The sequence below is a fragment of the Myxine glutinosa genome, chromosome 7 (assembly GCF_964187855.1).
Source record: "Myxine glutinosa chromosome 7, kmMyxGlut1.1, whole genome shotgun sequence".
Lineage (NCBI taxonomy): Eukaryota > Metazoa > Chordata > Myxini > Myxiniformes > Myxinidae > Myxine > Myxine glutinosa.
This window is the reverse complement of record NC_136267.1, coordinates 157,304,861-157,322,063: the sequence shown is the minus strand read 5'-3', so window position 1 is coordinate 157,322,063 and position 17,203 is coordinate 157,304,861. Positions and strand designations below refer to the sequence as shown.

The 17,203-nt window shown below is 42.9% G+C and overlaps 1 protein-coding gene across 1 annotated transcript in view; it reads right to left on the bottom strand.

Annotated features, from left to right (window-relative positions):
* Positions 1–17,203, bottom strand: part of LOC137431767 (5'-AMP-activated protein kinase subunit gamma-1-like) — a 137,056-nt gene that overhangs the window by 15,272 nt on the left and 104,581 nt on the right. The window contains exons 9-11 of the mRNA XM_068123465.2: positions 17,077–17,114; positions 718–864; positions 335–501 (exon numbers count right to left, since the gene is read on the bottom strand). Coding sequence (XP_067979566.2) covers positions 385–501; positions 718–864; positions 17,077–17,114 — 302 coding nt within the window. The 3' untranslated portion in view covers positions 335–384. The remainder of the gene's footprint in view (positions 1–334; positions 502–717; positions 865–17,076; positions 17,115–17,203) is intronic.

The window sequence follows — 17,203 nt, the reverse complement described above, 5'->3', positions numbered from 1 at the left end:
AAAACTTATGGTGGCCATTTTGAAAATCGCCCTCTGGAGCAAAATCTATACAGATTTGGGCTTGTCACCCAAATTTTTTTGAAAGGTCTTGGTATGTACAACAATAAAATCATGGGTGACTTTGTACTTTTGCGATGGCCACGAACTCCCCCCTAGAGCTGACACTGGTAGATTCGTGTTTAATCCAAGCACATAAATGTTATGAAAGAATGTTATTAGTATGATTATTCTTATTATTGTATCATTATTTATCATTGCTCTCGTGGATGTTTTCATGTGACTCACAGACCAATGTGGCATACTGACGTGAATACATGTTTGCAGTGTTCCTCACCAGCAGATGTATTTGTGTGTGTGCGGCCTGCACATGGTGCACGCCATATTCTAGTCATGCAGAGCATCCACCCCAGCTGGGGAGAGTATGAGAGCTTGAAGAACATCTGAGAGTGAAACGATCCCTTCAACATTGTCCTCGTTGTTCACTACCACCAGCCGGTGTACCTGTTTCATCACATTACCACGAGTATTATCACAGTACTGATGATTCCGAATAATGGTCTAATCAGAGAGATTTCAACATTATTGGTTAATCACAAATACAATGCCAGCAGAAGGTGCAGAATCGTGGAGCACACAGTTTTCATGGAATTAGCAATTGAACTGGCTCAAACATGAGCTTTGCATATGGAAAAGACAAAAGGAAAGAAGAAGCCTCACCTCAGCATGTACAAGCCTTGATACAATATCTTCTAGTGGTTCCGACTTGCAGCACTTTGCTACACCCTCAAAGTATGGCGAGCGGTGTTGAAGGGCTTGAGTCACACTCACATCCAAGTTGTTGTAGTTCTTCTCCGCAGCAAGATTCTGTTTGCATGAAAACAGACAAATCTGATCCCATCTGTTGGAGGCTCATCAATCATATGACCTCATAAGGACAGAATTAAACAGGTATGCCAGTGGAAATTTATAAAGGGTGGCATAAGAAGGGTAAATTAATTAAATTGTTATATAAGTGTGCATGGGAAGGGCAGAGGGAGGGGTGTTAGATATTGTCACGTGTGAGATTTACTAACATGTTATGCCTCAGTGTCGAAGGTCTTATGAATGCTTCTGCAGATTTCTGAAATGGTCTATGTGCTGCGTTCAGTTATTTTAACTTATGTTACTGTTCCCCAGGGACCATTCAATAAAATCTGAATCAGGTGGCGGAACATGCACAATCGGTAACAAACAGGCAGGAAGATGTCTTATAATTGTAATGAGGTTTGATATAAAAAAAAAAGTACTGGAAAGAGGGTAAACGAAATGCTTTCTTAAACGGTACAGACCAAGAAATCACCGGAGACAGTTAGTAATGAAGTGCACGCTAACAAGTATACAATAATAACAAGAAAGAGCAATCAGAGATTGCGGACCCTCGTCAGGACGTGTTTGTGAGGTGTATGTTGTGGGATGTTTTTGTGCATTCTTTCATTATTTTATACAACCCTACTTTCATCAGACACAAGTGACACATTATGTCCTCTTTATAAAACTGCATTCAGTATTATATTTAAAAAAAAATAAAATATATATATATATATATATATATATATATATATATATATATATATATATATATATATATATATACAGTATATATATATATATATATATATATATATATATTTTTTTTTTTTAAATGAGGCAGTCCTCGGGGACTTTTGAGTTCCTGGGATATTTTGCATCATCGGAGTCTTTTGGGTCATCCGGGTCCTATGGCTCTTTTGGGTCCTTGGGGTATTTTGGGTCATTGGGGTGTTTTGACTTATCGGGGTCTTTTGGGTCTTCAGAATCTTCAGGGTTGTTTGGGTCTTTTTGGGTCCTCGAGGTCTTTTGGGTCTTCTGAGACCTCGGGGGTCTTTGGGGGTCCTCTGGTTCTTCATGGTATTTAAGAATCTTCAGGGTATGTTGGGGTCTTGGTGGTCTTAAGGGTCTTGAGGGGTCTTAAAGGTTCTTCAAAGGTCCAATGGGTCTCAGCAGTCCAAAGAGTCGAAAGGTACATTTTGAGAGTACATAATTAATAGACGTACGTAATTAATAGACAGGATGCCATTGACTTCAAACAGTACATAATTAATACATATATGGAAAACTCACATGGCTGGAGAAGATAATAGAGTAGAGTTTCTTATTCTTCAAACAATAACAACTTCTGGATGCCAGACCGTAAGACCAATCGTATTGAAATTTTAAACACGTGTTCTGCTTTACGATTGCTACATTACTTTGAAGTTTCACATGGATCAATGAAGCAGTTCGAGAGATATTATTTTTAAAATATTTTTCTTTTTTTAAAAAGCGCTACGCAGCGCTTTCGGAAATATAGAGGTGCAAAGTTTTTCAGTTTTTCCAAGATTGCGCCTGTACCACGTGACGTATGACATCATAATTATCATTAAAATGTATACAGGTAGAGGTGCACTTGTGGTGAAAATTTCCTGTCAATCAGTCCAACTGTTGCAGAGAAAAGCATATTTATTCTGTGCGGACAAACAAACAAACAAGAAGACGTCATGCGGAGCACGATACTTGCAAAGTCCGCCCCCCAACCCCAAGAAAAAAAATTCCATTGATACAGCAAATTGTCCATTTCATCAAGATTAAAATTGACAATATGGATCAAAGCTCAGGTCAACAGGAAGAAAAGTGACGATTTTTCAGATGAAAAATGATTTTGTAAGGTTGACCTTGAGTTGACCTTTGACCTTTTGACCTCAAAAAGTTAGTTTCCCTATTTAGTGACTCAATGTGCAAATGCTGTTCAATTTTCAAGTCAATCAGGTGAAAATTGAGGATTTAAAAAACTTGGCCTATGTTGACCTTTTGGCCTATGTTGACCTCAAAAATAGTTGGTGGTTGAATTCAGTGACCATATATGTAAATCCGCTTAGAATTTCAAGCCAATCAAATGAAAATTGGTGATTTTAGAAATTCCGTCTTTGTTGATCTTTTGACCTATGTTGACCTCAAATATAATTTGTGGTTGAATTCAGTGACCAGATATGCAAGTCCTCTTCAAATTTCAAGTCAATTGGATAAAAATTGAGGATTTTAGAAATTTGGCCTATGTTGACCTTTTGGCCTATGTTGACCTTTTGGCCTATGTTGACCTCAAAATACTTGGTGGTTGAATTCAGTGACCAGATATGCAAGTCCTCTTCAAATTTCAAGTCAATCAGATGAAAATTTAGGATTTTAGATATTTGGCAAAGTTGGTGACCTTTGGCCTATGTTGACCTTTTGACCTTTTGACCCCAAAAACAATTATTTGAGTAGCCAGATAGGCCTCTCATGCATCCTCTGGAATAATTAACGACACCTTGTTATTTAAATGCATAAAGGTGTCCTATAAAATATTTAAGATGTTCCCATTGCGAAATATTGTCCCATGGGCTTTTTATGGCGGCCATCTTGGATTTCGTCCCGTATAGGCGAAAAATTTATAACTTTTGAACTATGCATCATAGAAAGATGTGTGACCCCACTTTTATATACAATTTGCACATGAGAAAACGTTTAGAAGCATCAAATTAAGGGTTAAATGATGTTTTATGGACCAAAACACACATTCCGTGGAAACATATATATTTAAAACGGCAAAATTAGAGGAAAGACACGAAGGAAATGACCCCATTGAGGCTCGGGTTAAAATTGGCCTTTACTATCCCTACTTGTCGTGAAAGGCGACGAAAAGGGGCGTCAGGTGGATTGAGAGGCAAATAAAACATAAATTATTCAGTTGTAGGCACTAGATCATCATCTCTGATCAGCTGCCTTCAGTTACTGGTCGCCTCTGCACTTTCAGGAGCTACTTGGTCCAATGGGTGTGGTTGGGTAAACTCTACAAATCACCACACCTGGCTCTTGGGTCTTTCTTCTTTTTCTGTGCGACTTCATGTTCATCTGTTTGGGTGGAGGTACAGGTTACAGTTCGATTAGATGTGCTTTGCTTATTGACAATTGATGTACGTCATTCTACTTTCAGGTTATGACTTAAGGAACATTTACAGTCATCTCAGTGATATTAGATTATATGTGCTTTGCTTTACTAAAACGAATCTCTGCTATTCTGCATTCAGGTTATGGCTGAAGAAAACCCATAAATATGGTGAAGGAGTGAAGGTAATAGATGCCGTGTATGAACTTGTGCATGCTTTATATCAACATTCGGTGGTGGGCGGCATGATAGGCAAACACTAACAATCATGAGCAGGCAACAGAAACCTAATGAAACCCCCGGGCCATCAAAGAAAGCGAAGCTTCCGATCTGTATATTGCACGTTAGTGGAATTGATCATGGCAAGTTTACCTCTTTTAGAGACATCAAAATAGAACCTGCTGAAAAACTATCTTTCTTACAACAGATTCGTGATAAGAGGTTAACTCAACCTCATGATTCACCTCATCGTATGGAACAAGTGTGTGGCTTGATCCCTGAGACACTCGCAGGTGCAGACCTTGACGCAGTTGGCTATCACGGACATTGGCTTTGTTTATGCCCATCGCAGTTGATCCAGTACAAAGAACAGGGAGATCTCGCTTTCCAGCTTCTCATCAAATCACAGCTAATCGATGAGCCATTAGATCTGTTAGAATTGATGAGATATTCCATGACTCCAGTCCCTCCATGCCTCGGTACACCAGCGGGTTTTTTGCAAAGACCAACAAGGCCTCCATGCCTCATTATCTTCTGTCTGACCATACTGAGGAAGTGCCTTACCCCAGGGATGCTTTCCACATCCAAGACGGCAATGCCTTGCTCCATGCCCTGAAGGACCTTCCACCAACCTTTGGGGGGATCTGTCTGAAGGCACTGGATCATATGATCTCAAAGAAGAACTTCGTCTTTTCCACAGACTCTTATGATCAAGACTCCATTAAGGCACAGGAGAGGTCGAGGCGAGGGTTTGCACCACCACATCATTTAAACGGACCATCAACTAGGTTACCAGCTGACATGAAGCTGTTCCTCCAGAATGACATCAACAAGGAACAGTTGTGTCAGCTCCTGCTGAGAGTCTGGAGCAGCAAGGCGGCGGTATCTCGGCTAGAGGGCTGCACGGCGGCTGTCCTGGTTGTGGAGGGTGTGGCTCATCATCTCACTGTTACAGATGGAGAGGTGTCGTCGTCCGAGATGCAAAGCCTCTGGTCCAAACAGGTATGTAGCTTTGTATATGACAGCTAAAGTAATTCTAATCAATTTCGTGAACACAAAAAGAGTTTGTGTATCGTAATATTGACAACAGAACAACATTTATTTTTCAGGAGGAGTCAGACACGTGTGTGATGCTGTACCTGCAGTATGCATTGTCTTCTGGATTCAAATACACGGTTGTTCGTACACCCGATACGGACATATTAGTCAGCCTTCTACATTATGCCTCCTCTCTCAACATCAATATCCATCTCGATACAGGAACGGGGAAGCAGCGTCGACTCATTGACATCACAGCACTCGCAAAGTCCCTGAGCAGTGGTCATGCAACAGCGTTGGTGGGACTGTACACATTCACTGGAGATGATTGTAACAGCGCATTCAGAGGAAAAGGCAAGGTAGGGCCTTTGAAGAAGCTCCAGAAGTAACCCAGATTCCAGAAGGCATTCATTGACCTGGGGTCTGATTGGAAAGTAAAAGATGAGGTCTATGATGCGCTGGAAGAGTTCACCTGCCTGATGTATGGGAACACACGTATCGAGAGCATCAATGAGGAGCGTGCTCTGATGCTGAGGAACATGGTGGGTGACGACGACAAGCTCACGTCAAAGTCCAAGGTAGACTTTTCCCGACTTTCGCCCTGCAAGGATTCCCTCTATCTGCATATTGACAGAGTCAACTACCGTGTCTGTCAATGGAAGAGATCCCATGTTGAAATCTACGACTGCCCACTCCCTCAGGATGGCCAAGGCTGGGCCAAGGATGACGGCCCCCTCGAGCCTCTATGGTCACATGGACCGGTCCTTCCACCTTCCATGGTGGATATCCTGGAGAAAGGGGCCACCGTTGACGAAAAGGATGACGAGGACGATGGAGTGGATGACTATGACGAGCTTCTGGCATTCCTTGCTGAAGACGACAAGTGATACTGAACCGACAATGAAGAACTTTGCTGAAAAAAACAGACTGATTACCTCAGATTTCTTGTAATTTTCTGTGTTTTTGGCAATAAAACATTGATACATCCGTGAATTGATGCTTCTAAACGTGTTTTCATGTGAAAATTGTATAGAAAAGTGGGGTCACACATCTTTCTATGATATATAGATCAAAAGTTATGAATTTGTCACCTATACTGGACGAAATCCAAGATGGCCGCCATAAAAAGCCCATGGGACAATATTTCGCAATGGAAACATCTTAAATATTTTATAGGACACCTTTATGCATTTAAAAAACAAGGTGCCGTTAATTATTCCAGAGGATGCATGGGGGGCCTATCTGGCTACTCAACTGTATAGGCTTCTCAATTGGGACGACCTATACAACTTGGTGAAGTTTCGTGACGATCGGTTTAGAATTGTGACCTGTAGGCCAGTGACAAACAAACAGACAAACAGACAAACAGACAAACAGACAGACAGAACCACAAACACAACCGACCAATATACTTGAAAAATCTTCGATTTTGCAAATAACAAACAGACTCAAATGCATTACCATCTTTTCTGGCAAGGGTAACTAGAAAGCATCTGAAAATGCAATACCCGTCTGCGTCTGCCTGCATTCAGACGTCTTCTTCCTCTTCCGTATCCTCAACATAAGGAAAACATTTTGTAAAAAATATACAAAATGAAAATTAACATTTTATGCAGCCTTGATCTTTGAGCTTTTTATCTTAAAAAAAAAAATCAGTTTCTAGCTTTTGATTGGTGAAACAATTCTGTAACCCAATATGCAAATTCTTAAAATTTCAGGTCAATCGGATGAAAATTGACGATGTTATGTGACAGTGACCATTGACATTTTGAAAAAATTATTAATTTGTCTTCGACATATTATCATAATAAAGTTTTGTTGAAAATTTGATTGTTTGGACACACACACACACACACACACACACACACACACATCCACGTCCGCCACGCAGCTAATAATAATTCATATCCCCCCTGTTGCATCCTGTCTATTAATTACGTACTGTTGGAATATACCTTTCGACCCTTTAGTTTAGACTGCTGAGACCCCTTAGACTTTTGAAGACCCTTTAAGTCCCCCAATATCCTTAAGACCACCAAGACCCTTAAACACTCAAAATACCCTGAAGACCCAAAAACACAAAGACCATTAAAGACCACAAGGACCCTTAAGACCCCAAAGACATGTAAGATGCTTTAGACCCATTAAACCAGCTTAGACCCTTGACCATTTAGAGCTTTACACCATTTGGACCTTTTTTATTCAAAATAAATTACAAATCTATAATATTACCATTTTACAAATACCTTTGTACAAGAAAAGTTTGCATTATGTAAACTTGGAGTAGCTAGCTGATCCAAGCAATGTATTCTCCCTCACTCCCCTCTCCGACCCAGACAGACAGGTCATTATCCTCAGTTAAAACAAGCCCGTGACTCTGTAGCGACGTGTGGTGAGGCGAGCATAGCGAGCTAACCCACGCAATGTATTCTCCCTCTCTCCCCTCCCCGACCCAGACAGACAGGTCATTATCCTCAGTTAAAACAAGCCCGTGACTCTGTAGCGACATGTGGTGAGGCAAGCATAGCGAGCTGATCCATGCAATGTATTCTCCCTCTCTCCCTTCCCCGACCCAGACAGACAGGTCATTATCCTCATTTAAAACAAGCCTGTTCCTCTGAAGTGACGTGTGGTGAGGCGAGCATAGCGAGCTGATCCATGCAATGTATTCTCTCTCGCCCCCCTCCCTGACCCAGACAGACAGGTCATTATCCTCAGTGAAAACAAGCCCGTGCCTCTGTAGCGACGTGTGGTGAGGCGAGCATCGTGAGCTGATCCATGCAATGTATTCTCCCTGTCCCCCCTCTCCGACCCAGACAGACAGGTCATTATCCTCAGTGAAAACAAGCCCGTGCCTCTGTAGCGACGTGTGGTGAGGCGAGCATCGCGAGATGATCCATGCAATGTATTCTCCCTGTCCCCCCTTTCTGACGCACCTTTCCATGTAACAATATATGAGTTATAATCGTCAATATATGCTAACATTTTACATGTAATATTCTCCCCAATTTTTTTAAAAATCATATCAGCAGACACAAAGGCTGGGCAGGGTGCTGAGGAGGCTCTGAGTTGTGCAGGCACCAGAATCCGCCTCTCGACATTGCTAGTATTATTCAAAGGAATTAACTTGTCACTACATTTGGTACGTGGTCAGCTGCAGGAGTTGCTGGAAAGATATCAGAATTTGGTATCAGATCACCTGAGGCACTCCACTCTGGATTTATTTTCAGGGTTTACTCCTCTAGCATTCATCCTCTCCAAGGGTAACCCAAGAGGTAGTGGAGGCGGAATAATGAGCACAGCCACCAGTGTGTGAGATCAGAATTCCTTCCCCTAGTCTGGCTGCCCAACTAGGCTTATATTAGCTAATATGGGCCCAATTGTGGTGCATCCGACGTGCAGAGATAGTATAATAAATATAAAATTTATATATTTGATGAGGTGGATTGTGTTGGTATTCTGCAATCGGCTACATAAATCAAGTAAATCAAGAAAAAGTGATCAGAATGAGTTCTTTATTTAATAGTGCTGGGTCACGTGACCTTCCATTGTATTTTTTTTTTTTTTTTTTTTTTTTTTTTTTTTTGTATACAAGATCGAGGCTCGTGAAAGAGCGAACATTAATCACACAGAAAGACAAACCGACACATAAAACATATAACATCGGGAGCGGTAGACAAGATGGGGAGAGAGGGGGAAGGACACAAACACAACATTTGAGAGCAGGGACCGAGAGACATGGAGACATCGAGAGATCTGAGAGAGGGCGAGGGCTTTGGGGGGGGGGGGGGGCATGGGAAGGGGGCGGTGGGAGAGGTATAAAACATATGGACACTGCCAGGACTTCCAGGAAAGAAGTTGGAATTTCAAACAAGGTGGATCTGGGGTGAATTAGCGGGGGTAGAAAAGATCAAGGTTTTGGATGGGGGAAGATAAGAGATGGTGGTGAACAGCTGTTTTAAAGACCTGGAGGGAGGAGTGGGATTGAAGGGAGTGAGGGAGTTTGTTCCAGAGGCGGGAGAAAAGAGGAATGAAAGAGTGAAGGTGAGCAGAGAGCCGAGATTTCGGCAGTTTAACCATCAGAGGGTTGCTGGCAGATCTTGTGCGACCTGTAGGAATATTTGGGGGACAGAGCACAGAGAGAGCTGGGGGTGCAAGGCCGGAGAGGAGTCGGTAGAAGACAGAAAGACCACCTACCTGCCTGCGGTGAGTGAGTGAAAGGCCCTCAGAGATAGCTTCATCGCGGGAGATTCCAATAATTCTGAAAGCTTTGGTTTCAACAGCGTGAAGCCGAGCTAGGTGTGAGGCAGGAGCACCGGCCCATAGGGGAGAACAGTATTCCATTGAGCTGCGGATGAAAGCCTTGTATGTGGTGAGGAGCTCAGGTGTGCCGAGGAAGGACTTCGCACGACGGAGGATGCCCAGTCGGCGACTGGCTTTGGAGGCCAGCTTGGAAATGTGGTTTTCCCAAGAAAGATCATGGCAGATAGTGAGACCCAAAATCTTGAGCGACAGAACTTCTTGGAGAGGATTGTTGAGAAAGTAGATGGGAGGGTTGTCCAGTCGATCTTTTCGGAGAGACATAGTAAGAGTGTGAGATTTGTCAGGATTGAAAGACATGTTCCACTTGTTTGACCAGTCTGTGATTTTGTCCAGGTCTTCAGAGAGTGAGGAGGCAGCAGACTGCCGATCTGAGGGAAGAGGAATGGAGCGGCAGAGAGTGGAGTCATCAGCAAAGAGATAGAGAGGATTTTCGAGAGAGTCAGAGAGATCATTGATGAAAACCAGAAAAAGCACGGGGCCCAGAACACTGCCTTGGGGAACTCCAGCCTGAACAGGAAGAGGAGATGAGAGAAACCCATTCAGGGCCACACGTTGACGACGACTAGAGAGGAAGTCCGCCAGCCATGCGTGGAGATTTCCATGGATACCAAAGGAGGAGAGTTTGGTGAGCAGAGCGGGGTGCCAGACCGTGTCGAAGGCACGTGATATGTCGAGGGAGACAGCTCTAATTTCCTGTTTGGCATTGAGGACCTCCATCCATTGTTGAGACAGCAGAAGCAGCATGTCCAGAGTAGAGTGACCTGGTCTGAAACCAAATTGATGATCAGAGATCAAGCCATTGGAGAAGAGGAAAGATTTCATATCCGAAGCAATGATGGATTCCATGACTTTGCTGATAATTGGGAGAAGGCTGATTGGTCTGTAGTTGCTTGGATCTGTTTTTGCACCTTTTTTGTGCAAAGCGGTGATGTTGGCTGATTTCAAAGCAGATGGCAGTTGACCTTGAGCAAAAGAGAGGGTGAAGAGAACAGAGAGAGGGTGAGATAGAGCAGCAGAGCAGGATTTTAGGACCCGTGGGCTGATGCCGTCGGGTCCAGTTGCAGAATCAGAGTCGAGGGTTGACAGAAACTTTTCCACCTTGTCAGGAGGAAAGGACACGGAGTCCAGGAGCAGCAGGGTACGACTGGGTATGGTGGGTACAGAGAGGGATGGGTTTGGGACACAAGATTTAGAGGCAAACACAGAGTTGAGGCATTCAGCTTTTTCACGTGCGGAGTCAGCTGTGTAGCCGTTTGAGGTAAGGGAGGGGATGGAGGGGGAACAAACACCAGAAACGGATTTGACCAGACGCCACCAGGATTTGGAAGAGGGAGACAGATAAGAGAGTTCGGTCTTGAGAACGGAGAGATATTGTTTCCTGGCTCTCCTGAGGGTGGACACACACTTGTTTCGGGCTTTGTGAAAGGAAATGAGATTTCCTTCCGTTGGATTTGCTTTCCAGGAGACGAAGGCAAGTTGTTTCTGGGCAACAGCCTCACCACAAGATTCCGTGTACCATGGACGGGAGGAAGGGTATGACAACTGAAGACGAGATGGGATAAATCTGTGCATGAGAGAGAGCAATTTACTTTGGAAGAATTCCCAGGATGAGTTGATGTCAGAGGTGGTAGAGATGGGAGACCAGTCCAGATGATTGATGGCTGCTTGAAGACCGTGCCAGTTGGCCTGAGTGAAATGCCAGACTCGTCGACGCTGAGCAGGCTCCCTGAGGATGGTCAGAGAGATGTCCACTTTAACAAGGACATGATCAGATGATCCGATCGGAGCAGAAGAAGAGCAGCAGACATTTTCAGGGAAGTTAGTCATAACCAAGTCCAGAAGAGAAGATGTTCCGTTGACTGAGATCCGGGTCGGGAAATTGACAGATTGTGTCAGTCCCAGTGAGTCGCAGAAGTCCTTTGCTGAAGAGCCATGGCTGGTGAGAGAGGTACCCACACCCAGCCAACTGGCATGGTGACAATTGAAATCACCACATATGAGGAAGAGAGAGTTGGGATGAGTAGATAGAAGTTGGTCCATATCATCAGACAGCGAGATGTAGATGGAGTCATCACTGTTTGGTGGACGGTACAACACACATATGAACAAGACGTGGGAGCGAAGGGGAAGCCGTAGCCAGAGGTATTCCTGGGGGTGAGGTGGAGAGAGTGCAGTGCAGGGCGAGTGAGGAAGAGAGTTTTTGATAAAGATAGCAACCCCGCCTCCAGGACGAGGCTCAGGTCTATCATACCGGAGGAGGGAGTAGCCCGGGAGAGATACTATGGAATCAGAGACATCATAAAGGAGGAAAGTTTCTGTTAAGCAGATCACGTCTGGTTTGACAGAAGCAACCTGTATGGAGAGATCAGTTAAGTTTGAACGAAGGCCCCGGATGTTTGAGGTCCATACCGTTAATGAAGAGGAAGGGGGAGCATCAGATACAGAACAGGGGGGAGGAGGGGTAGGGTAAGATGTGGAAGAGGTGGAAGAGGTAGGGAGAGCTGTTGAAGGTGTGTCAGATATTTCAGAATAGCTCGGAGAAAGGGAAGGATGGGGCGGACAAAAGGTTTGATGGTGATTGGGTGAGCCACAATGAGGTGTTATTTGAGGAGGGGGAAGAGCGAGGCAGAAGGTTGGGGGAGATGGAGGTGAGAGTTTGAAGGGGGAAGAAGCGGGGAGGACGCTTTGAGGAGGGGGAGTGAGAGGGGGGAAATTGAGAAGCAATGAGGGTGGGGAGATTTGAAGGGGAGGGGTGAGGGGGGAGTTTGGGAGGGAAGGGACAAGGGGAGGGATTTGAAAGGGATGGGATATGGGGGAGATTTGGAGGGGAGGAGTGAGGCAGGAGTCTAGGAGGGGAGGGGCGAGGGGGCGTCTTGGCGGGGAGGGGTGAGGGGGTAGTTTAGGAGGGAGGGGGTAAGGGGGGAGATTTGAAAGGGATGGGTGATGGGGAAGATTTGGAGGGGAGGGGTGATGGGGAAGATTTGGAGGGGAGGGGTTATGGGGAAGATTTGGAGGGGAGGGGTGAGATTGGATTTTTGAAAGTGTACGATTTATGGGAAATGAACATTTATTGCAAAATGAGTTTCTTGTGACCTTCGAGTTAAAAATACGTTTAAGGATGCTGGATGGAGGATGGAGTGCAGGAGAGTTTAGGGAATGTAGAAAAAAGGCACTATAGGAGATGGATATTTTTTTTGGGATGAATTGATTTGGTGAGCACGTCGAAAGCAGCCTTTTAAAGAAGAAGAAGAAAAAGGTGTTATAAAATATGACGGAATACATAACTTGAGGGGAAAGTGTAAACATTGAAGGTTAATGAGTGAAAACTATCTGGGGAAATGGGGGAGAAACACGTGGTCGAAGAACGAACGAACGAATAAGAATGAATAAACGAATGAGAACAGAGAAGGAAATGTTTTTTTTTTTTTTTTTTGGTTTTTTTTTTTTTGAGTTGAGATTTACACAAGGAAGTAGGCTATGGGTGAAAAGCCTGGGAATACAGAGAACGAAAGTTATTGGATCACAAACGACGGACCGCTGAGAGAAAAACAAAGCCTCAAGGTTGTACAGTGCACACTGTACAAGGCCTCAAGACACGACACGGCAAACAGACGATCAATTTATGAAAGATAAACACCGAGAAACAACCAAAGTTGCACACAATAACTTCACACACCGAAAGATAAATACAGTTTCGACAAAATACAATTGTGAACAGACTTAACTTCGAAAAACGTGGAGACCGTGTGGAGCTTCGAAAATCCCTCCCACCGTCTCCGAGATCTCGCGAGATCGAGATGACTTTGGTGTGACACTCTCCAAGATTGCTCTGCACATAATCTAATTTCTATTTTCATTATTCTTACCCATCCTCAGTACTTTACATTTACTTGTGTTACACCATTACCCTCGCCAGAGGAGAGAGAGGGTGTTGCATTTGGGTCCGTTTGTTTGTCTGTCTATCTGTCTTTCTGTCTGTTTGTCCACACAGAACATAAGTATGCTTTTCTCTGAAACCGTTGGTCCGATTGACAATAAATTTTCATTATAGGAGCGCCTCCTAGTGTAGAATGGTTTAATAACTATGACGTCATAGGTCACGTGTTACAGACGCCACCTTGGAAAAACTTTGCGCCTCTATCTCCAAAATTACTCCATGTGGAAAATTGAAACATGGCTCATTGTTAAGTACTCCCCATGGGTACAACATCCATGATGATGGCAACAGTGCCTTCATGATGACGTCATAATTAGACAAGTGGAACGCTTCATCTGATCAGTTTGAAATTTATTGGGCGTGATCAACACAAAGATTGTGCAGGGGAATTAAATTGACGACGTCATCGGTCACGTGGTTCGGCAGACATATTGGATTGAACATAAATCTACATCGTCAATAAACCACACAAACACAGCATCTAATAAATACCACACAAAATACACCAGACAAACACGTCCTGGGAAGGCTCTACAATCTCTGATTGCTCTTTCTTGTTCCATCATTCCACTTGTGAATTCCACATCTGCCAATTTTTTGCCCAATCTTTGAAAGTGTCCAAATGGAAGTGTAAATCCACGGTCCAAATCATTGCTGAAAATTATGAATAACTAGAGAGTTCATAGAACACAATACCCCACGCAGCGTTCAAGAATTTTCTTCAATTTTAATAAAACAGTGATTTTTAACACGTTGAGTGCTGACAACGAGTATACTGGTGGTGTTGGGTGTACCAGATCCTGACACAAAGAATATTATCATAGAAAAAGATCACGCCATTGCATTGCAAGCAGCATATGCTGCCGTGACAGATAAAGCAACAAACAATGAAATAATCGTGCCAGATAAAGCATGAAAAAATGTTTTAAAACGTTTTGGTGCCCTCCTCCCCCCAAGCCCTCTCCCTCCCACAGATCTCCCGATGTCCCTGCTCTCAAATGTTGTGTTTGTGTGCTTCCCCCTCTCTCCCCATCTTGTCTACCGCTCCCTTTACCTTATGTTTTATGTGTCAGTTTGTCTTTTTGTGATGAATGTTAGCTCGTAGACGAGCCTCGATGTTGTATACCAAAAACAAACAAACAAACAAAAAAAATCTGCCGCAGTTCGGTGAATATCAATCGATGTAATAATCATGATTATCATCATCAGTCTCCATGAGAAGTTTTTGCCACTTCATCTACATTCATACGCACCATTTTAAAATGTAATGACAAGTCGCAAAAAGAAAAAAAATAAGTGGTACTCAGCACACGATCTACCATTAGCAATGACGTAATACCGAGTCGATTCAGTGATAAAAAAATAATCCTACAAGATAAGTCGTACCTGGCATATGGAATTTAACATTTTGGGCACCCCACTACTAAAATCCACCAACTCACAGCCACTCTTTGCTTTCTATCACGAAACCAGTTTAAAAATCCAGTTAGCTACCTGACTAGCCACTCCACAAAGCCCTCACCTTAGCTCACAACCTCCTATTTGGTACCTTATCAAATGCCTTCTGAAAATCTAGATATACTGCATCCGCTGCCCTTCTTCCATCTCTCTATAATTCACCAAATGTCCGTCTGTCTGTCTGTCTGTTCCCAGGTACCGCAAAAACGGCTGAATCGATCGCAACGAAATTTTGGGTGGGTAATCCTGGGACCCCCTGGAGTAAAATAGGCGATATTGTTTTTCCAATTAGGAATTTTTTTCCAATTTTCCAGTTTTTCCAAACACGATGGAATAATATTTCCCGATATGAACAGTGATGTGACTTTTATCGAAATTCTACAAATACTGTTTAGATTTTGATGATTTGCGTGTGATATGATTTAACGGATGTTTATATAAATCGTTTAAAATAAAAAACCCTCAATTTCTGATATTTTGCCTTTTCATTTGGGCCTCCCAATTGAAGCCCCGCCCATAGGGCGGGTACCGTTGCTAGTTTACCCACTCAGAAACTGCTCTATCAACTTCCATTAAATTTGTTAACCGTGACCTCCCTTTGGAAACCAATGCTACCGTACCTGCTTTTAAATAGTTTGAACTTATTTAAATGGTTCCTCATCTGGTCCCTAATTACCTCACCAACGAAGGTGGACGGAGGTTATGTTTTCACCCCTGGCTGTCTGCTTGTCTGTCTGTTTGTCTGTGAACAGGATATTTATTCCCGCCAGGGAGTAATGCATTCGATCGTGTCTGTGTGTGTGTGTGTGTGTGTTCGTGTGTTTGTGAACAAGATATCTGGAAAAGTTCTGAACGGATTTGGATGAAAGTTGGTGGTATGATTGCCCTTGGGATAAGGAAGAATTGATTAGTTTTTGGTGAAGCTCAGGATATTATTCCGGATCCAGGAATTTTTTGGGGGAATTTTTTACCATTGGAAGATAGGGCTCAATTTTTTTAACATTATCTTATATATATTCTATATTTAACATTGTGATATGAAAATAGTTTTAATATTTATTGTAAATGTAGTTTAAACTCGTGGTTATGCGTTAGAGCGGTGTATTGTTTACAGCAGCGTCTTCAATGTTCATTTTTTTTCTAATAAAGACATATTCTGTCATTTTAAAAACACCAAAGTGTGTATTAAGTTTCCCCCTTTCATAAAATGTAAATTTCATAAAATTTCCCCCTTTCATAAAAAACAATCCTCCTCCATCAAAACTCTTGGGTGCATATTATCTGCCTTTATTTACTCTGAGCTTTCCTTCATCCACTCTGACCTGGATCTTATGTAAAGCCCTTTCTCACCTCTTTATAATATGAGTTCCCTTTCAAGGAACTTTGATGCAGGAGGAGGCCATCAGGCCCATCAGAGCCTGTAATATTATTCCCAACTTATGGTTGTTTGTCTGTGCTCTGTCCTTTTTAAATTCTGAGCGTCAAAAGCAAGTAAGCAGCACATACCATTATTTTAAAAGTTTTTGGTATGACTCGGACTATTCCACCACCAAAGCAGGTAAATTCTCCAGCAGTCTTGTCGCCCGTTAAAACATTATTCTCCAGGGGCCTCGTGAGCCCGTTATGGAGACCGAGTCCGGTGCAACATGTCATTTTGGATTTTTTTTGCTGAAACTACCTGCTATAGAGGACTTTTTAAAGCTATTTGTAAGTGCAAAGCATTCGCAGGCATCCAAAGTACATTTTTTTCTGTACTTGTGCTCGATCACAGAGTAACAACTTGCGCTTTTCCTTCTTACAGTAGAGGGCGGAATTTCCTTAAGATTATTTTCAACGTCCATTTCAAACATCTGCGTCAGCATCATGAAAAATGATCTTTTCTATCCCAGGGACTATCAATGCTTAATATTAATTATATATTTAATCAACAACTCGTCGCGATATTTTTCTGTGTGAAATAAAATAATTTCCGTGAATTCCTTAATTTCTTTTTATTTTTTATCCCGAGTCCAAAATGTGAGTTCACAAGTGTTTGCTGGCAATGGATGCCGTCTGAATGTGGAATCCCTTACAGGTTTGAAGCAACAAAAAAGTTTCTCAACAACCCAACCCAGCAACTTACGATGACGTCAAACTTGGAGTATATGTCCACAACCTTCCCTGAAACAAGAACACAAAGGTATGGAGAGTGAGAAGTTGTGACACCAAGCAATTCGACACAGAAGCAATCTTCAGATGTAGCAAATACA